The 22,707-nt window shown below is 40.4% G+C and overlaps 1 protein-coding gene across 2 annotated transcripts in view; it reads left to right on the top strand.

Moving 5' to 3' along the window:
* GLRA1 (glycine receptor alpha 1) overlaps window positions 1-22,707 on the top strand; it is a 106,245-nt gene that overhangs the window by 81,491 nt on the left and 2,047 nt on the right. For both annotated transcript variants that reach the window (XM_002744410.4, XM_002744411.4), the window contains exon 8: window positions 16,742-16,888. In XM_002744410.4, the coding sequence (XP_002744456.1) occupies window positions 16,742-16,888 (147 nt within the window). The remainder of the gene's footprint in view (window positions 1-16,741; window positions 16,889-22,707) is intronic.

Raw genomic sequence — 22,707 nt, 5'->3', positions numbered from 1 at the left:
TAGTTGCTCCTTTCTATGTGTAGTGCCTCTTTCAGGAGCTCTTGTCACACAGGCCTGGTGGTGACAAAATCTCTGAGTACTTGCTTGTTTGCAAAGGATTTCATTTTTCCTTCACTTATGAAGCTTAGTTTGTCTGGGTATGAAATTCTGAGTTGAAAGTTCTTTTCTTTAAGGATGTTGAATATTGTTCCCCACTCTCTTCTGGCTTGTAGAGTTTCTGCCAAGAGATCTGCTGTGAGTCTGATGGGCTTCCTTTTGTGGGTGACCCGACCTTTCTCTCTGGCTGCCCTTAGCATTTTCTCCTTCATTTCAACCCTGGTGAATCTGACGATTATGTGCCTTGGGGTTGCTCTTCTTGCGGAATATCTTTGTGGTGTTCTCTGTATTTTCTGGACTTGAATATTGGCCTGTCTTGCTAGGTTGGGGAAATTTTCCTGGATGATGTCCTGAAGAGTATTTTTCAGCTTGTATTCATTCTCTTTTTCACATTCAGGTACACCTATCAAACTTGGATTAGGTCTCTTCACATAGTCCCACATTTCTTGGAGACTTTGTTCATTCCTTTTTGCGCTTGTTTCTCTTATCTTGCCTTCTTGTTTTATTTCATTGAGTTGATCTTTGACTTCTGATATCCTTTCTTCTGCTTGGTCAATTTGTCTGTTGAAACTTGTGCATGCTTCACGAAGTTCTCATGTTGTGTTTTTCAGCTCCATCAATTCACTCATATTCCTTTCTAAGTTGTCCATTCTTGTTATCATTTCCTCAAATCTTTTTTCAAGGTTCTTAGTTTTTTTGCATTGAGTTAGAACGTGTTCTTTTAGCTCACAGAAGTTTCTCATTACCCACCTTCTGAAGTCTGATTCTGTCATTTCATCACACTCATTCTCCATCCAGCTTTGTTCCCTTGCTGGTAAGGAGTTGTGGTCCCTTGGAGGAGGTGAGGTGTTCTGGTTTCGGGTGTTTTCCTCTTTTTTGCACTGGTTTCTTTCCATCTTTGTGGCTTTATCCCCCTGTCATCTGAGTAGTTGCTGATTTTCTGATTGGGTCTCTGAATGGATGTCCGGATTGTTGATGATGAAGTATTTCTGTTTCTTAGTTTTCCTTCTAACAGTCTGGCCCCTCTGCTGCATGACTGCTGAGGTCCACTCCAGGCCCTGCTTGCCTGGGGAACACCTGTAGCAGCTACGGAACAGTAAGGGTTGCTACCAGTTTCTTCTTCTGCTATCTTTGTCCCAGAATGATGCCCACCAAATGTCAGTCTGATCAGTCCTATGTGAGGTGACTCTTTGGATATACAAGGGTCAGGGAGCTGCTTGAGGAGACAGTCTCTACTTTATATGAGCTCAAGTGCTGAGCTGTGAGCTCTGTTGTTCATTCAGAGCTGTTAGGCAGGTACATTTAAGTCTGCCGCAGCAGAACTCAAAAAGCCCCTTTTTTTCCTCAGGTGCTCTGTCCCAGGGAGTTGGCTTTATTTATGAGTATCCGTTGCACTGTCCTGCCCAGCAAGGAGGCAGTCTAGTCACTGCCTGCCTGCAGAGGCTATACTGAGCTATACTGAGCTCTGGGGTCCGCCCTGCTGCCGTGGGCTCCACCCTGCTGCTGTGTGTAATTCCCTGCAGTCCTGTTTATATGGGTGTGGTTAGAACTGCTGTGGCAATGGTGGCCTGCCTCTGTAATGGCGGACTCTCTCTGTTATGGCGAGTTGCCTCAGCAATGGCGGGTTCCCTCAGCAACGGCAGGCTGCGTCAGCAATCGCAGAGTACCTCTGTAGGGGTGGAGTGCCTTGGTAATCACGGACACCCCTCCCCCACTGAGCTGCACTGTTCTGGGTTCAGCTGTGCTTGCCATGAAACTCTCAACCCCGAGCATTTCCAATTGCAGTTTTTTTGTTTGTTTGTTTTTGTGGGGGTAGGACTCGCCAAGACTGATCACCTGGCTCCCTGCCTCAGAGCCCTTTTTTTTTTAAGTTGAGTGGTTGACTCTCCCAGGTGTTCCAGTTGCCTGCTGAAAGGGCGCTGCAATCTGTGTGATGTCCCATGCAGCAACCCACTGTGCCAGCTGAAACAACGTTGCTGCCCAGGAATCTCCTGACCTGGCTTTATGTTTAAGTCCCATTTAATCAGATGAATGTGTTAATCTGCCTTCCCAGATCTTCAATTGCCAGTTTAACAGGGCAACCAGACAAGTGTATTTTGTACAGAGTGCCGCTGCACTATGGCACCAGCCAAAACAGCCGCACTGGCCGAAACAGCCGTGCTGGCAACCCGTGGGGCTCCTAAACCTGGGAATCTCCTGGTCTGTGGGCAATAAAGATCCGTCTGGAAATGCAGTGTCCACTCACCTTCTGTTCTTTCACTGGGAGCTTCAATCCTGAGTTGCTCCTACAGCGCCATCTTCTCTTCTTCCCAACCCTAAGTCTTTTATACAGCCTTAGGATTTTCTTTGTACAAGACCATGTGATCTACAAATAGAAATGGCTTTACTTTTTCCTTTCTCACCAAGAAGTCATTTATTTCTTTTTCTCACCTAATTTCCCTAGCTAGATCTTCCAATACAATGAAGAATAAGAACAGATATTCCTGTCTCATTCCTGATCTTACAGAGAAAGCTTTTAGTTTTTCACTATTAAACATGAAGTTAGCCATGGGTTTTACATAGATGCCCTTTACAGTTTGAAGAAGTTTTCAATTCTTAATTTGCTGAGTATTTTTACCATGAAAGGTGTCAAATTTTGTCAAATCCTGTTTCTGCATCTATTTTGAGGATTGTGTGATATTTTTCCTTTATTTTATTCATATGGTGACTAATTGTGTGTACTCAACTTTTAACATTGCATTTCTGAGATATATCCCACTTATTCATGATGTATAATTCTTTTCTATATATCACTAGATTTGGTTTGCTAGTGTTTTCTTGAGAATTTTTTTGTCTGTATTCCTAAGAGATATTGATATGTAGTTTTCTTTATTGTGGTGTCTTTGCTTTTGTTATTAGGATAATACTGGCTTCTTAAAATGAGTTGGGAAATGTTCTATCCACTTCCACTTCTCTGAGAGAGTATAAGAAGGATTTGTCTTAATTCTTTAAATGTTTGGTAGAATTCATGAAGGAAGCCATCTGGACTTTTTTATTTTATTTTGGATTACTAATTCAATCTCCTTAACATGTTATGTGTGTATTCAAGATTTTGGTTTAGTGTTTTTTTTGTTTTGTTTTGGTTTTTTGAGGTGGAGTTTCACATGACTGGAGTGCAGTGGCACGATCTCAGCTCACTGCAACCTCTGCCTCCTGGGTTCAAGTGATTCTCCTGCCTCAGCTGCCCAAGTACCTAGGATTATAGGTGCATACCGCCACACCCAGCTAATTTTTGTATTTTTAGTAGAGACAGGTTTTCAACGTGTTGGCCAGGCTGGTCTTGAACTGCTGACCTCAAGTGATCCACCCACCTCTGCCTCCCAAAGTACTGGGATTACAGGGGTAAGCCACCATGCCCAGCCTCCATTTCTTTTTGAGTTATTATCTTTTTAGGAATTTGTCCACTTCATTAAGGTTATCTAATTTATTGGCATACAGTTGTTCAAACTATTCCCGTTTTATTTCTGTAACGTCAATGGAAATGCCCCCTCTTTCACTCTTTTATTAATTTGATTCTTCCTTCATTTTTTCTTGAACAGTATAGTTAGCAGTTATTCAATTTTGCTGATCTTTTCAAAGAATTACCTTTTGTTTTCATTGGTTTTCTCTATTATTTTTCCACTATTTTACTTACTACTATTCTAACGTTTATTATTTGCTTCCTTCTGCTTACTTTGACTTTAGTTTGCCCTCCTAGTTTCTTAAGGTGCAAAGTTATGTTATTAATTTGGGAGCTTTCTTCTTTTTAATACAGGTGTTTACAGCTATATACTTCCCTCTGAAAATTATTTTAGCTCATCTCATTAGTTTTAGTATGTTGTGTTTTTGTAATTCAACTTAGAGTATTCCTTAATTAATCTTTTATTTATTCTTTGATGCATTCTTATTTTTGTGAGTTTTCCAACTTTTTTTTGGTTATTGATTTTTAATATTCCATTGAAATCAGAAAACATATTTTGTATGATTTCAACTATTTTAAATTTGTCGAGACTTGTTTTATGCATAATATATGGTTTATTCTGAAGAATACTCCATGTGCACTTCAGAAGAATGTATATTCTTCTGTTATTGAGTAGACTGTTCTACAGGTATTTTTTAGGTCTAGTTGGTTTACAGTGTCATTCAAAGTTTTCATTTCCTTGGCATTCTTCTACTTGTTCTATTCATTATTGAAAGCAGGGTTTTGAAGATTCCAAGTATTATTGTTGAATTATCTGTCACTTCAATTCAGGCAGTTTTGCTTCATGTATTTTGGGGCCCTGTTGTTAGGTGTATAGATGTTTATAATTGTTATATTTCTGATGGATTGACTTTTTATTATAAAATGCTCTTCATCTTTTAGTAACAATTTTTTTTCCTTAAATACTGGGTTTGTGTGTGTGTGTGTGTGTGTGTATGTGTGTGTGTGTGTGGTGTGTGTGTTTGATATAATCACTTACAAGTTAGTTACTGTTTACATGGTATGTTTTTTTCCATTCCTCTACTTTTATTCTAGTTGTGTCTTTGAATCAAAAGTGTGTCTTTCATAGACAGTATGTAGTTGCATGTTATTTTTTAATCCAGTCTAATCTCTATCTTTCAATTAGTGTGTTTAGGCTATTTCCACTAATTTAATTAATGTGATAAAAATTGCAATTGGTATAATTTGTATCTGCCATTGTGTTGTTTTATACATATATATATGTATATATATGTATGTATATATATGTATGTCTTCTTTTTTGTGTCTTTGTTCCTCCATTACTACCCTTTTTGCACTAAATATGTATTTTAATCAGTGCAGTTGTTCATTCCTATAATGCCAGCACTTTGAGAGGCTGAGGCAGGTAGGTTGCTTGAGCTCAGGAGTTCAAGACCAGCTTGGGCAACATGGTGAAAACCCATCTTTACAAAAAATAATTTTTAAAAATTAGCTGGGTGGGATGGCACACAGCTGTAGTGGTAGCTACTTGGGAGGCTAAAGTGGGAGGATAGCTTGAACCTTGGGGATTGAGGCTGCACTAAGCCATGCTTGCAACACTGCACGCCAGCCTGGGTGACAAAGTGAGACCCTGTCTCAAAAAAAAAAGTATTTTCTAGTGTGTCATCTTAATTCCCTGGTCATTTCTTTTACTATTTTTTTTTTTTTAGTTTTTTTTTTTTTCATGATTGCCCTGGGGATTACAATTTCATCTTATTTTAGAAACATCTAATTCAGATTATTAATACTAACTTAATTACAACAGTGTCTTAGTTTACTTGGACTGCTAAAACAAATGCCACAAATTTGGTGGTTTAAACAAAAATTTATTTTTCCTAGTTCTGAAACCTGGGAAGTCCAAGATCAAGGTGGCAGCTAATTCAGTTGCTAGTGAGGGTTCTCTTTCAGGCTTCCAGATGACTACTTTCTTGCTTTGTCCTAACATGGTGGAGAAAGAGTTTTTGTATCTCTTCCTCCCTAATTCCTATTTAATTAGGCCCCACCTCTAAGATGTCATTTAACCTTTATCACTTCCTCATAGGCCCTATCTCCAAATACAGTCATATTGGGGGTTAGAACTTCAACATATGAATTTTAGGGGCACATAAACATAAAATCATTGCTCATATATAGCCAGTTACTACCCCTTCCCTTGCACTGCTATTATCATATAAATTACATCTTCGTTATGTATTCATTAACACAAAATTATAATCATTGCTTTACTCAGTTGTCTTTTAAATCGGATAGGAGAAAAAAGTTATAAACAAAACTACATTTATTATATTGTCTTGTATATTTACTTATGCAGTAATCTTTACTAATACTCCTTATTTCTTCATATTAATTTGAGATGTTGACTAGCATCCTTTTATTTCAGCCTGAAGGACTTTCTTTAGTATTTCTTGTAGAACAGATCTGCTAGTGGAAAAGTCTCTCAGCTTTTGTTTACCTAAATATTACTTTTTCATTTTTGAGGGATACAGAATTCTTGACAAAAATTGAACATCTTTTCCTTTCAGCACTTTGAAAATGTCATCCCACTGTCTTTTGTACCCCATGGTGTGAATGAGAGTACAACTGTTAATCTTATCAAGAATCCCTTGTACAAGAGGAGTTGCTTCTCTTTTGCTGTTTTAAGATTCTGCCTTTGCAGGAGAATTGCTTAAATCGGGAGGTGGAGGTTGCAGTGAGCAAAGATCTAGCCATTGCACTCTAGCCTGGGTGACAGAGTGAGACTCCAAATTTTAAAAAAAGTCCGGTGCAGTGGCTTAAGCCTCTAATCCCAGCGCTTTGGGAGGCCGAGGCGGGTGGATCACGAGGTCAAGAGATCAAGACCATCCTGGTCAACATGGTGAAACCCCGTCTCTACTAAAAATAAAAAATTTTTAAAAAAATTAGCTGGGCATGGTGGTGTGTGCCTGTAATCCTAGCTATTCAGGAGGTGGAGGCAAAAGAATTGCCTGAACCCAGAAGGCAGAGGTTGCGGTGAGCCGAGATTGCGCCATTGCACTCCAGCCTGGGTAACAAGAGCAAAACTCTGTCTCAAAAGAAAAGAAGAAAAGATTCTGCCTTTGTCTTCTGACAGTTTGATTAGGATGTGTCTAGGTGTGGATCCCTTTAAGTTTATCTTACTTGGAGTTCCCTGAGCTTCTTAGATGTATAGATTGCTGTTTTTCATCAAATTTGATAAGATTTCAGGCATTCTCTTTTCAAATATTCTTTCTCTTTCTGTCTCCACTGGAGATTCCTATTAAACATTAGATTGGTGCATTTCATGGTTCCCCACCAGTTTCTGAGGCTGTTTACTTTTCTTCATTCTGTTCCTCAGATCATATAATCACTGATAATATGATCTGATTATATGATAATTCACTGATTTTTCTTCAAGTTTCCTGATTCTTCTGTCTTCTTAAATACTGTTGATTCCATCTAGTAAAGTTTCCATTTCAGCTATTTTACTTTTCAACTCCAGAATTTCTATTTGGTTATTATTTGCCATTTCTTTCTTTCTTTCTTTCTTTTTCGAGACAGTTTTGCTCTTGTTACCCAGGCTGGAGTGCAATGGCACGATCTCGGCTCACCGCAACCTCTGCCTCCTGGGTTCAGGCAATTCTCCTGCCTCAGCCTCCCGAGTAGCTGGGATTACAGGCATGTGCCACCATGCCCAGCTAATTTTTTGTATTTTTAGTAGAGACGGGGTTTCACCCTGTTGACCAGGATGGTCTCGATCTCTTGACCTCATGATCCACCCGCCTCGGCCTCCCAAAGGGCTGGGATTACAGGCGTGAGCCATCGCGCCGGCCTCATTTCTTTCTTTGAGATGGAGTCTTGCTCTGTTGCCCAGGCTGGAGTATAACGGTGCATCTCAGCTCACTGCAACCTCTGCTTCCTGTCTTCAAGTGATTCTTCAATCTCAGCCTTCTGAGTAGCTGGGATTACAGGCATGCACCATCACATCCAGCTAATTTTTGTACTTTTAGTAGAGACGGGGTTTCACCATGTTGGCCAGGTTGGTCTCAAACTCCTGACCTCAGGTGATCCACCCACCTCAGTCTCCCAAAATGAAGGCATTACAGGCTATTATTTCTTTTTATTAATATGCTTAATTTTATTAATATGCTTAATTAATATGCATTAATTTATTTGATGAGACACTGCTCTCATATTTTCCTTTAGTTGTTTAGACACAGTTTCCTTTAGTTTCTCGAACATACTTAAAATTATTGATTAAAGTCTTTATAATTTCAGCATCTGGGCTTCCTCAGGGGAAGCTGCTTTTGACTGCTTTTCTCCCTATGTATATATGAGCCATTCTTTTCTCTTTCTTTGCATGTCTTAGATTTTTATGTTAAATTTGGATATTTTAAGTTCTGGGATACATGTGCAGAACATGCAGGTTTGTTACATAGGTATACATGTGCCATGGGGGTTTGCTGCACCCATCAACCCGACATCTACATTAGGTATTTCTCCTAATGCTAGCCCTCTCCTAGTTACCCACCCCCCAACAGGCCCCAGTGTCTGATATTCACCTCCCTGTATCCACGGGCTCTCATTGTTCAACTCCCACTTATGAGTGAAAACAGGCAGTTTGGTTTTCTGTTCTTGTGTTAGTTTGCCGAGAATGATGGTTTCTAGCTTCCTCCATGTCCCTGCAAAGGACGTGAAATCATCCTTTTTATGGCTTCATAGTATTCCATGGTGTATATGTGCCACATTTTCTTTATCCAGTCTATCATTGATGGGCATTTGGATTGGTTCCAAGTCTTTGTTATTACTAACACTTCTGCAATAAATATATGTGTGCATGTGTCTTTACAGCAGAATGATTTATACTCCTTTGGGTAGAAACACAGTAATGGGATTGCTAGGTCAAATGGAATATCTGGTTCTAGATCCTTGAGGAATCACCACATTGTCTCCCACAATGGTTAAACTAATTTATACTACCACCATCAGTGTAAAAGCATTTCTATTTCTCCACATTCTCTCCAGTATCTGTTGTTTCCTGACTTTTTAATGATCACCATTCTAACTGACGTGAGACGGTATCTCATTGTGGTTTGGATTTGCATTTCTCTAATGACCAGTGATGATGAGGAGCTTTCTTTCATATATTTGTTGGCCACATAAATGTCTTCTTTTGAGAAGTGTCTGTACATATCTTTCACCGAATTTTTGATGGTGTTGTTGGGGTTTTATAAATTTGTTTAAGTTCTTTGTAGATTCTGGATATTAGTCCTTTGTTAGATGGATAAACTGCAAAAAATTTCTCCTATTCTGTAGGTTGCCTGTTCACTGATGGTAATTTATTTTGCTGTGCAGAAGCTCTTTAGTTTAATTAGATCCCATTTGTCCATTTTGGCTTTTGTTGCCATTGCTTTTGGAGTTTTTGTCATGAAGTCTTTGCCCATGCCTACGTCCTGAATGGTATTGACTAGGTTTTCTTCTTTGTTTTTTATGGTTTTAGGTCCTACATTTAAGTCTTTTTTTTTTTCTTTTGGAGACAGAGTCTTGTTCTGTCACCAGGCGCCAGGCTGGAGTGCAGTGGTGCAATCTCGGCTCACTGCAACCTCTGCCTCCCAGGTTCAAGCAATTCTCCTGCCTCAGCCTCCCAAGTAGCTGGGACTACAGGCACATGCCACCAGGCCCAGCTAGTTTTTGTATTTTTAGTAGAGATGGGGTTTCACCATGTTGGCCAGGATGGTCTCAATCTCTTGACCTTGTGACCTGCCTGCCTCGGCCTCCCAAAGTGCTGGGATTACAGACGTGAGCCACATTTAAGTCTTTAATCTACCTTGAGTTAAGTTTTGTATAAGTTGTAAGGAAGGGGTCCAGTTTCAGTTTTCTGCATATGGTAGCCAGTTTACCCAACACCATTTTTTAAATAGAGGATTCCGTCCCCATTGCATGCTTTTGTCAGGTTTGTCAAAGATGGCTGTAGATGCGTGGTGTTATTTTTGAAGCCTCTGTTCTGTTCTATTGGTCTACATATCTGTTTTGGTACCAATACCATGCTATTTAGGTTACTGTAGCCGTGTAGTAGTTTGGTCAGATAGCATAATGCCTCCAGCTTTGTTCTTTTTGCTTAAAATTGTCTTGGCTATGCAGGCTTTTGTTTTGTTTCATATGAAATTTAAGGTAGTTTTTTTCTAATTCTGTGAAGAAAGTCAATGGTAGCTTGATGTGGATGGCATTGAATCTATAAATTCTTTTGGGCAGTATGGCCATTTTCACAATATCGATTCTTCTTATCCATGAGCATGTAATGATTTTCCATTTGTTGTGTCCTCTCTTATTTCCTTAAGCAGCAGTTTGTAGTTCTCCTTGAAGAGGTCCTTCACATCCCTTGTAAGTTGTATTCCTAGGTGTTTTATTCTCTTTGTAGTGATTGTGAATGAGAGTTCGCTCGTGATTTGGCTTTTTCTATTATTGGCATATAAGAATGCTTGTGATTTTTGCACATTAATTTTTTATCCTGAGACTTTGATGAAGTTGTTTATCATCTTAAGGATATTTTGGGCATAGACGATGAGGTTTTCTAAATATACAGTCATGTCATCTGCAAACAGAGACAAGTTGACTTCCTCTCTTCCTATTTGAATAAGCTTTATTTCTTTCTCTTGCCTGATTTCCCTGGCTAAAACATCCAATACTATGTTGAATAGGAGTGGTGAGAGAGGGCATCCTTGTCTTTTGCTGGTTTTCAAAGGGAATGCTTCCAGCTTTTGCCCATTCATTATGATATTGGCTGTGGGTTTGTCATAAATAGCTCTTATTATTTTGAGATACATTCCATCAATACCAAGCATGAATAGGGTGTTTAATTTTATTGAAGACCTTTACTGCATCTATTGAGATAATCATGTGGTTTTTGTCATTGGTTCTGTTTATGTGATAGATTACGTTTACTGATTTATATATATTGAACCAGCCTTGCATCCCAGGGAGGAATCCAACTTGATCATGGTGGATAAGCTTTTTGATGTGCTGTTGGATTTGTTTGCCAGCATTTTATCAAGGATTTTCACATCAGTATCGATCAGGGATATTGACCTGCTGTGTCTCTGCCAGGATTTGGTATCAGGATGATGCTGGCCTCATAAAATGAATTAGGGCAGAGTCCCTCTTTTTCTATTGTTTGGAATACTTTCAGAAGGAATGGTACCAGCTCTTCTTTGTAGCTCTGGTAGAATTCAGTGGTTAATCTATCTGGTCCTGGAATATTTTTGGTTGGTAGGCTATTAATTAGTACCTCAATTTCAGAACTTGTTATTGGTCTATTCAAGGATTCAACGTCATCCTGGTTTCGTCTTGGGAGGATGTATATGTCCAGGAATTTATCTATTTCTTCTAGATTTTCTAGTTTATTTGCATAGAGGTGTTTATAGTGTTCTCTGATGGTAGTTTGTATTTCTCTGGAATCAGTGGTGATGTCCCCTTTATTTTTTTTTATTGTGTCTATTTCATTTTTCTCTTTTTTCTTGTTGATTAGCCTGGCTAGAAGTCTATTTTGTTCTTTTTCTTTTTTTCTTTTTTTGTGACAGAGTCTTGCTCTTGTTGACCAGGCTGGAGTGCAATGGCATGATCTTGGCTCACTTCAACCTCTGCCTTCTGGTTCAAGTGATTCTCCTGTCTCAACCTCCTGAGTAGCTGAGATTACAGGTGCCTGAAACCAGCTAATTTCTTGTATTTTTAGTAGAGACAGGGTTTCACTATGTTGGCCAGACTGGTCTCGAACCCCTGACCTCAGGCAATCCACCTGTCTCGGCCTCAAAGTGCTGGGATTACAGGCATGAGCCACCGTGCCCAGCCCTAATCTTTTCAAAAAATCAGCTACTGGATTCATTGATTTTTTGAAGGGTTTTTCATGTTTCTATCTCCTTCAGTTCTGCTGCTCTGATCTTAGTTATTTCTTGTCTTCTGCTAGCTTTTAGATTTGTTTGCTCTTGCTTCTCTAGTTCCTTTAATTGTGATGTTAGAGTGTCAACTTTATCTCTTTTCTGCTTTCCCCTGTGGTCATTTAGTGCTATAAATTTCCCTCTAAACACTGCTTTCACTGTGTCCCAGAGATTCTGCTGCATTGTGTCATTGTTCTTATTTGTCTCAAATAACTTATTTATTTCTGCCTTAATTTTGTTATTTACCCAATAGTCATTCCAGAACAGGTTGTTCAGTTTCCATGTAGTTGTATGGTTTTCAGTGAGTTTCTTAATTCTGAGTTCCAATTTGATTGCACTGTGAGCTGAGAGACTGTTATGATTTCCATTCTTTTGCATTTGCTGAGGAATGTTTTACTTCCAATTATGTGGTCAGTGTGGTGCTGAGAAGAATGTATATTCTGCTGATTTAGGATGGAGAGTTCTATAGATGTCTATTAGGTCTGCATGGTCCAGAGCTAAGTTTGAGTCCTAAATATTTTATTAATCTTCTGTCTCATTGATCTGTCTAATATTGACAGTAGGGTGTTAAAGTCTCCCACTATTAACTTTGTGGGAGTCTAAGTTTCTTTGTAGGTCTCTGAGAACTTGCTCTGTGAATCTGGGTGCTCCTGTATTGGGTGCATATATATTTAGAATAGTAAGCTCTTCTTGTTGCACTGATCCATTTACCATTATGTAATGCCCTTCTTTGTCTTTTTTGATCTTTGTTGGTTTAAAGTCTCTTTTATCAGAGATTAAGATTGCAACCTTGCTTTTCTTTGCTTTTCATTTGCTTGGTAAATATTCCTTCATCCCTTTATTTTGATTCAATGTGTGCCTTTGCACTTTATGTGGGTCTCCAGAATATAGCACACCAATGGGTCTTATCCAATTTGCCAGTCTGTGTCTTTTAATTGGGGCATTTAGCCCATTAACATTTAAGGTTAATTTTGTTATGTGTGAATCTGATCCTGTCATTATGATACTATCTGGTTATTTTGCCCATTAGTTGATGCAGTTTCTTCATATTGCTAATGGTCTTTACAATTTGGTATGTTTCTGCAGTGGCTGGTACTGGTTTTTCCTTTCCATGTTTAGTACTTCCTTCAAGAGCTCTTGTAAGGCAGACCTGGTGGTGACAACATGACTCAGCATTTGCTTGTCTGTAAAGGATTTTACTTCTCCTTTGCTTATGAAGCTTAGTTTGGCTGGATATGAAATTCTGGGTTGAAAATTCTTTTCTTTAAGAATGTTGAATATTGGCCCCACTCTCTTCTGGCTTGTAGGGTTTCTGCAGAGAAATCAACTGTGAGTCTGATGGGCTTCCCTTTGGGGGTAACCCAACCTTTCTCTCTGGCTGCCCTTAACATTTTTTTCCCTTCATTTCAACCTTGGTGAATCTGATGATTATGCATCTTGAGGTTGCTCTTCTCGAGGAATATCTTTGTGGTGTTCTCTGTATTTCCTGAATTTGAATGTTGACCTGTCTTCCTAGGTTGGGGAAGTTCTCCTCGATAATATTCTGAAGAGTTTTCCAACTTGGTTCCATTATCCCCATCTCTTTCAGGTACACCAATCAAATGTAGTCACATATTCACATAGTCCCATATTTCTTGGAGGCTTTGTTCATTCCTTTTCATTCTTTTTTCTCTAATCTTATCTTTATGCTTTATTAAGTTGATCTTCAATCTCTGATATCCTTTCTTCCACTTGATAGATTCAGCTATCGATACCTGTGTATGCTTCACAAAGTTCTTGTGCTGTCTTCAGCTCCATCAGGTCATTTATGTTCTTCTCTAAACTGGATATTCTAGTTAGCAATTCCTCTAACCTTTTTTCAAGGTTCTTAGGTTCCTTGCCTTGAATTAGAACATGCTCCTTTGGCTTGAAGGAGTTTGTTATTACCCAGCTTCTGGCCTATTTCTGTCAATCTCTCAAACTCATTCTCTGTCCAGTTTTGTTCCCTTGCTGGCAAGAAGCTGTGATCCTTTGAAGGAGAAACAGCATTCTGGTTTTTGGAATTTTCAGCCTTTTTGTGTGTTTTTTTCTTCATGTTTGTGGATTTATCTACCTTTAGTCTTGGATGCTGGTGACCTTCGGATGGGGTTTCTGTGTGGATGTCCTTTTCATTAATGTTGATGCTATTCCTTTTTGCTTGTTAGTTTTCCTTCTAATAGGCCCCTCTGCTGCAGGTCTGATGGAGTTTGCTGGTCCACTCCAGACCATGTTTGCCTGGTTATCACCAGCAGAGGCCGCAGAACAGCAAAGATTGCTGCCTGTTTCTTCCTCTGAAAGCTCTGTCCCAGAGGAGCACCCACCAGATGCCAGCCAGAGCTCTCCTCTATGAGGTGTCTACCAGTCAAGAGGTACAGGGGTCATGGACCCACTTGAGGAGGCAGTTGGTCCCTTAGCAGAGCTCAAATGCTATGTTGGGAAATCCGCTGCTCTCTTCAGAGCTGGCAGGCAGGAGCGTTTCAGTCTGCTGAAGCTGTGTCCACAGCCGCCCCTTTCCCCAGGTGCTCTGTCCCAGGGAGATGGGAGTTTATAAGCCCCTGACTGGGGCTGCTGCCTTTCTTTCAGAGATGCCCTGAAAGAATAGGAATCTAGAAAGGCCATCTGGCTACAGTGGCTTTAGAGAGCTGCAATGGACTCCACCCAGTTTGAACTTCCCATTGGCTTTGTTTACACTGTAAGGAGAAACCTGCCTACTCAATCCTCAGCGATGGCAGACGCCCCTCCCCCTACCAAGCTTGAGCATCCCACATCAACTTCAGACTGCTCTGCTGGCAGTAAGAATTTCAATCCAGTGGAACCTAGCTTGCTGGGCTCTGTGGGGTTGGATCTGCTGAGCTAGACCACTGGAATCCCTAGCTTCAGCCCCCTTTCCAAGGGAATGGACAGTTCTGTCTCACTGGTGTTCCAGGTGCTACTGGGGTATGAAAAAAAAACTCCCGCAGCTAGCTGGGTGTCTGCCTAAACGGCCTCCCAGTTTTGTGCTTGAAACCTACGGCTCTCGTGACCTAGGGACCTGAGGGAATCTCCTGGTGTGTGGGTTGTGAAGACTGTGAAAAAAAGCATAGTATCTGGGCCAGAGTGTACCATCCCTCACACAGTCCTTCAAGGCTTCCCTTGGCTAGGAGAGGGAGTTCCCCAACCCCTTGCACTTCCTGGGTGAGGCAACATCTCACCTTCTTCAGCTTGCCCTCTGTGGACTACACCCACTGTCTAACCAGTCCCAATGAGATGAGCTGGGTATGTCAGTTGAAAATGCAGAAATCACCTGCCTTCTGTGTTAATCTCACTGGGAGCTGCAGACCAGAGCTGTTCCTATTGAGCCATCTTGCCAGCCAAGTTTGGACATTTATATAATGTGGTGACTTTGAAAATCAAATTTTCTCCCCTTCAAGATTTGTTGCTGTTGCTATTCAGCAACTTTTCTGAACTAATTCTATAAAGTCTGTATTATTTGTTTTGTGGGACCACTGAAATCTCTGCTCAGTTAGGTTGGTAGTCAGCTAAATATCAGACAAAGGTTTCTTAAATGCCTGGAAGCTATAAGTGTCCTAGCCTTTCCCAAGGGGCTCTGTGTGTATGTTAAGACCTACCTTCAACATTCTGCCAGGCAGTTTACAACTTTGACTTAGGCTCAGGCTTCACTTCCTACTTGCTCAGACTATCAAGGTTAGCCAAAGGTGAGAGCTTAGGGCCATCTCAGGTCTTTCCAGGAATGCACACAGCTCTAAACTTTCACACAGTTTCCCAAAAATATGTCAGAGTTTTCCAAAGTCTGGAAGAAACAAACATCTCATTACCCAGTTTTTCCTTTTCTGCTTTTTGATTAACCTATTATTTTGCCCCAACTGCCTCAGGTAGTAATCACTATTGATTGCTTTTGATTAATGCCCTCAACGAAAAAGTTGTTCACATGGGGCCAGCTCCAAATCAGGTCAAATAAAGATAGCCTTGTGAGTGGCATCTTTGTGTGAAACATGAGATATGTTGAATGACGATAACTCTCCGGGTATGGGTCTTTGAAGAAGCTTAAGCTCTGTTCTGCTCCATCCAATGGCTGCCAGACAGCTGGTTTTCATGTGCAACAGGCTGTTGGTTTTCAAGGCTACCATGGAGCTGAGTAGATTAGGATAGGAATAGGGCAACACATCACAAAGCTCCAAGGAAAATGAAAATACATGTCCATGCAGAAACTTGTACATGGATGTTTATAGCAGCATTACTCAGAGTAGCTAAAAGGTAGAAAACTTAAATATCCATTAACTGATTCATGGATAAACAATATGTTGTATATCCATAAAACAGAGTATTATTCAGCCATAAAAAGGAATGAAATACTGACACATGTTACAATGAATGAACCTTGAAAATATTATGCTAAGTGAAAGAAGCCAATAATAAAAGGCCACATATTATACTACTTCATTCATATAAAATATAGATTAGTGGTTGTTTATGGCTGGGGAAATAGAGAGGTGATGGCTAAAAGTAACAGATTTCTTCTTGAGGTAATGAAAACGTTCTAAAATTGACTGATGATGATGGTTGCACATAAGTGAATATTCTAAAAATCATTAAACTCTTGTTTAATGATTTAAACCCTTTAAATGTGTGAATTGTATATGTTAAATGTGTGAATTGCATAGTATGTGAATTATATCTCAATAGCACTTCTGAACAATGCCACAAAGCTTGCTGTTCTTAACAAGATTCAGCATATTTTCTCAAATAAATATTCACAGGACTGCTATAAGTCTTTGGTAATTAGCAGAGTTCTGAAAAGTTGGCACTGACCATTTTTTTCCAGTGTTCCCATTAATTTTATAGAAGAATTTTCAGAAGTCCTCATGGTGTCATTTTTGCTGACATCCTCCATTCACTTTTAATGCTCAGTACAACAGTTTGTTCCTATCACCCTTAAACAAAACACAGTATTCTGTTCTAAGTGATAATGCTAAATATACCATTGTCCTCTCTTTAGTACTCTCATAGGTACCATAATCTATTTACCCCAAATATTCTTTCCAGTCTGTTTGATGCATCTCTCTTGTTTTCCTCTGTACCTCTACCCTAATATCCCAGCTGAGGAGCAGAGAGCAGTGGGTGATGGGGGGGAAATTACTGAAGAGCAGAAAACATCCCACCATGCTCAATATTTTATACTCCTCTGCTCTCACTTCCCTGTGTTTCTCCTCCACCCCCACTCTAGGTGTCCTATGTGAAAGCCATTGACATTTGGATGGCAGTTTGCCTGCTCTTTGTGTTCTCAGCCCTACTAGAATATGCTGCCGTTAACTTTGTGTCTCGGCAACATAAAGAGCTGCTCCGATTCAGGAGGAAGCGGAGACATCACAAGGTAGGCCCTTGCGTCACTGCCTAAGGAGGGACAGCTGGTAGTAAACAAAAGAGTTCTAAGCAGTCTTGTCTTGTGTTATTTGTTTCAATGGTCCATCTTTCTCAATGTAAAAGGCAGTTTAGAAATAGGAACTAAAGACCTAGAGGTCTCAGCTTTTCTCCCATAAATAATGACCTAGTTGGGTCTATAGGCAGTCACTCTTCCAATTGCAACAGTAACACTGCAGAAATTATCAAGTTACACCTAAAGGCAGAATTAATGGACTAAATGCTGATGGGGTCACGAAAATAACTAACTATAAACCTAAAAGATTGGGAGATGTCCATTGGCTTTTTTCTGCAAGCCTGCATGGTTTTAATAGGCTTGATTCCAGAAGACAATTGCACACAAAAAGTGAGATCTTAAAGAAAATGCCCAGGTTCAGACTTTTACTTCCTGCCTCCAGGATAGAGGCAACAAGCAAGATCCTCCACCAGAGTGCATTCTCGCACCATATGAGGGATTGAATAAAGGAATATTTGACAGGGCACCTCTGAAAAGTAACCAACTTCTGTCTACTCAGAGGTCGTGCACTGACCAAAGAATACCACTGGGGAGTGTGTAGCCTGCTGGAGCAAACTGCTCCATACCCTGGGTTCCTAACCAGTTCCCCAGAAGACCACTGTCCTGGGGATCAGAGAGTCTGCTTTCCTTTGCAGTCTCATTTTCACATCAATTTCCTTTTTGCTCTCTGAACACCAGCCACCCTGGCTTTTTTCTTAGTTCTTCAAATATACACACAGGACTTTAGATATCTTGTTCTCTTTCCCTGTCCTGCTCTTCCAGTGCACTGTGTGTGCTATGTTCTAATTGAACTTAACTTCTAACCTTCTAAAACTGTACCCTGATTTCAGCCAGGCGTGGTGGTTCACGCTTGTAATCCCAGCACTTTGAGAGGCCAAGGTGAATGGATTGCCTGAGATCAAGAGTTTCAGATCAGCCTGGCTAACCTAGTGAAACCCCATCTCTACTAAAAACACAAAAATTAGCAAGGCATAGTTGTGGGCACCTGTGATCCCAGCTACCAGGGAGGCTGAGGCAGAACAATCACTTGAACCCTGGAGGTAGAGGTTGCAGTGAGCCAAGATCACCACTACTGCACTCTACCCTCGGCAATAGAGTGACACTCTGTCTCAAAAAAAAAAAAGTATCCTGATTTAAAAGCATAATTCAATGATGTGATTTTTAAAAAGTCTATCTCTTCTACCAAATTGCAAGCTCCATAAAGGCAGAGACCATGTTTATTTTCGCTCAGTGCTAGATCCCTGGTGCCTAACACAAGGCCTAACATATAGTGAGCATGCAATAAGTATTTGTTAAACAGATGAGCAAAGGGATAAACAAATAATTAGGTTGGTGCAAAAATAATTGCAGTTTTTGCCATTAAAAGTAATAAAGAAGCAGTGTCTGGACAGAGTTTGAAGTTCTTCTAGTGACAGATTAGGGCAATGAGGGACCCACACACTAGGACCTGTCATAGTGTTGCAGGCCATAGCACATACCTGCAATGTACCAGATCCTACAAGCTTTAGACTGATCTATTTAAAATAATTGTCTATTAATCAGTAAATTACAAAAACAACACAAAATAGTTATCTGCCAAGCTGCCACGTGCTGTGACAAAAGACCCTGCCTCTTTAGTCCTCTTTGCTATGAGACTTCAAGCGAGTCTATTCTTTGGTCCAGGTTCTTCATGTGCAAACTGCATATAAAGGGAAACTGGTGAGAATTACATCAGTGGATGCCAAAGCAGCTTTTTGTTCCTGCCATACAAGTGCCAAGTATTAAAATGATTACATATATACAAATTTCTATCAGTATGTTTCTTAAACGTCAGCAATCTGATTCAATTAACTTCTGGCAGTTTACCATAGGGAGGAGGCAGACATGCCAAGACAGAAGATGTCCATGGGAATTACGATATAACCATCCTTCTAAATCTGCATTGAAGGAGGAAATTGTCTTGGGTTCAGCAAGCCAGATAGAATTTTTTAAATGACCCCTAGTTTTAGCTACTCTATATTGCCCATTGAATACCTAGCCTCTGATTCTTAAAAAGGAAAAAAAAAAAAAAGTCTAATTAAGAAACTGGAATGATGGCTTTTGCCTATAATCCCAACTACTAGGAAGGCTGAGGTGAGAGGATTGCTTTAGCCCAGGAGTTCCAGACCTATATGGGCAACAGAGTGAGACTTTGTCTCAAAAAAAAAAAAAAAGAAAGAAAGAAACTGAAAATGACCAAACATAACTATATCTAGGATGTTTTTATTTTTCCTTTTTTCCCCCCATAGACTAGCTGCTTTCTGTAATTTCATTTGCTAGAGATATTTGTTAAAAACACTAATTTGAAAAGACCATGTCCAAGATATTTTACTATGACCAGGCCTTTTGACTGGACACTGCACAGATCCACTAGACGCTGTTTGCATAGACTAAAATGGGAATGGAGCCTCCTGAAGATACGCAGTATGGTAGCCTATGGTACTTTCTTTCAAAGGCTGCTTCTACCCTCCCCAAATACCTACCAGTTTGACACACTAGAAGAAAACAAACATTTCTCTCTGGCCAGATAAAGTTAATGAGGCCACTATCTAGATTTGATAAGATTTTCCTACTTGGTTCCCTCCTGGAAGATACCTCAGCAATCACCCCATCCACTCCTGATGAGGGAGACCCACAATAGCAAGGCCAAGTCACTGGCATCACGAGGCACTGATGGCAAAGGCAAGGGAGGTGTTCAAAGACCCGAGGTTCTTCTCCAAACATTAACCATACCATCATGAGTCTTTATCTGTTCATCAGTGTGTCCATCCTGAAGCAGATAAAAATTGCCCTGCATTTAATAGATCTTAAATAAAGACTAAGCCTTATTCCAAGGTGGAGGTCAAAAACTAGTAGCCAAAAGATGAAATTTGATAGCAAGTATCTTTACTTTGGCCAGTGTTTTTAAAATCTGGACTAAGGGGTCAGCATTTAAAAACCACACTTCTGGCTTCATTAGAAAAAAATTACAGCATTCAGCCATACTGGATGTGCTTCCCATAAGGTACTGGTGCACGGGAACTGCCTTTAGATAGGGAATGCATTCTTCAGTTAATACCATATGTTCTAACCAGATATTTTTCAGCCCCGACTTACTTTGCCACTCACATTTCTCCTGCCTGCCTCCTTGTATTCATTTGATTTAATGTGATCTCATTCATAAGGGCTCTTAAGTTGGCCCAAATGTTAGAAATTACAATGATGGAGAATTGAGCTCACCATAAAAAATAATTTCCTGTGGAGTAAGCCACATTGGAAGTGATTTGTACACTAGCGGTGTACAAGCTTCTGTTCCAGAAACCTCTCTTTAACAGGTAGTTTGCAGAGGGAATTTTAAATCCTGATGGTGAATAGAGAGGAACTAGCTACATGCCTGAATTTCTCAGAGCCTGTGATCTTGGCCAGCCTTCCCAACTCCCACCATCTTCCCATGTTGACTCATTTGTTGTGCAGAAAGCATCTGGTTTTCCAATCCTCTGGCTGGCCTCCTTACACAAATTATTAGGAAACCGTATCTGCGAGCACCACACTCAGCAGGCATACTGCTAGCAACCTCCCTGGGTTCCAGGGTACACTACCAGATTTCCCCTCCTCCAGCTCTAAGCAGATCTAGATAGAGTTGGGCATGCATTTCCTGCCACCTGCTGGTTCCAATAAGAATAGCAAATCTTTTACCAGTCAGTCCTAGGGAATTTTCTTTCTCCCAGACACAATGTGAAATTGATAATCCTCTAGCTATAGATAGGGCCTTTAATTCAAACCTCTACTCTTCCCATTCCCATGTTGAACAGATGAGAAAGGCAAAGAATAATATCCAAAGCAGCATAAAAAGTTAATTTGGTGTTTCCCCCTACCTAACTAGGTCCTAGTTTAAAATTAAAACAACAACAAAAAAACAACATCCCCAACCCAAGCAAGGGGAGATTTTCATTGAAATATAATAGAGTTCAGACTCAGACCCCCTTCTAAGTACTAGGTCCAGCTATTTGGCCAGCTCCCCGCAACTCCTTTCCTTGGCCCTGGCATTGATTCTTCTGTTGCCCCATGCATAGACAAGTACTTAATAAGCACCTATTTGCCAGGCATTGCATATATGTAGCACATCCTCTTCCTCCCCACTTTTGCAATGAAGGTGGACAAGATTCATTCATTTTCTAAGGATCTCTTGAGCATTTAGCGTATGTCTCAAACACTTCTGGTGCTAAAAATACAACCCCATCTAAACCAAAAAATAAATGAATAAAGGAAGATAAAGCTGGTGAAGATATACAAGTAAAAATTTACTCAACAAATATGTACCAAGTTTTGAGCTTATAAACCAAGGACTATATTCATATGTTCAGTGTTAAGAGTGCAATGAACATGACAGATTTTTCCTCTACTTTCAGGGAGCTTATAATCTAATAAAAAACAGATGCTAGTCAAGAAATTACAATACAATGTTACAAGAGCTTTAAGAGGGAGATGGCCAGGCGTGGTTGGCCTTACGCATGTAATCCCAACATTTTGGGAGGCTGAGGCAGGCAGATCACACGGTCAGGAGATCGAGACCATCCTGGCTAACATGGTGAAACCTTGTCTCTACTTAAAAAAAAAATACAAAAACAAAAAACTAGCCAGGTGTGGTGGCACGCACCTGTAGTCCCAGGTACTCGGGAGGCTGAAACGGGAGAATCACTTAAACCTGGGAGACAGAGGTTGCAGTGAGCCAAGACTGCACCGCTGCACTCCAGCCTGGATGACAGAGCCAGACTCTGTCTAAAAAAACAAAACAAAACAAAAAAGAAGAAGAGGGAAATATGTATAAAGAGCTTATGGAGCACACAGCAGTGTTGGCTAGCCTACTTGGGAGCTCAGAGAAGACTTCTGAGGAAGAATTAGGTGAAAGAGGAGCTGGAGGCAAGAGATGGGATTGAGATTGTGTTCTAGGCAGGGAGAACAACTTGCACAAAGGCCCAGAGTTCAAAATAAGGAGCATGACATTTTCAAAATAAGGAAATATTTCAGAGTGACTGAAGCATAGAACACCAGATAGAAATGGCATAAGATGAGGCTGGAAAAGCAGGCAGCATTCACATTCTAAGGCCTTGTTTATCACGTGAAGGATTTTAATTAACCAGAAGTCAATGGCAGCCTATTAAAAGATTCTAAGCAAAAGATGACCAGGAACTGTGTTACAACAACTCAAATGGTTTGGGTGGTGGGGGTAGACTGGAGGCTATTGCAATGGTGGGCTGGACACAGTAGCTCATAACTGTAATCCCAGAACTTTGGGAAGCCAAGGGAGGAGGTTCTCTTGAGGCCAGGAATTCAAGACCAGACTGGGCAACATAGCGAGACACCCCATCTTTACAAACAAAACAAAACAAACAAACCAGAAGGTGACCTATCCTACAGTAGAGAGGGAGAGCCACCAGCAGATCCTGTACTGAGTTTCTTGTTCTCTGCTGGCCCTGTCCTACACAGGAACAAGCAGAAGATAGTGTTCCTTTCCTAAAAGCATTATCTAAGTGGGCAATGTAAGCTGATAGAACTTCTCCGTGCCAACACTGAATCAACAGCTCAGTTGAAACCAAAACATTAGACTCTCAACTCCACTTTTCAGCTCACATGCAAAGATAACAAACCTGGACATGAGGAGAGCAGACAATAATGCCTCCATGATTCAGACCAGGGCAAGACCACCATGACCTGGAAAAGGGATGAATTAGAAAGATCAGGGCAGAAGGCATTGGTAG

This window comes from Callithrix jacchus, chromosome 2 (assembly GCF_049354715.1).
Source record: "Callithrix jacchus isolate 240 chromosome 2, calJac240_pri, whole genome shotgun sequence".
Classification (NCBI taxonomy): domain Eukaryota; kingdom Metazoa; phylum Chordata; class Mammalia; order Primates; family Cebidae; genus Callithrix; species Callithrix jacchus.
This window is presented reverse-complemented; position numbering and strand designations above follow the sequence as displayed.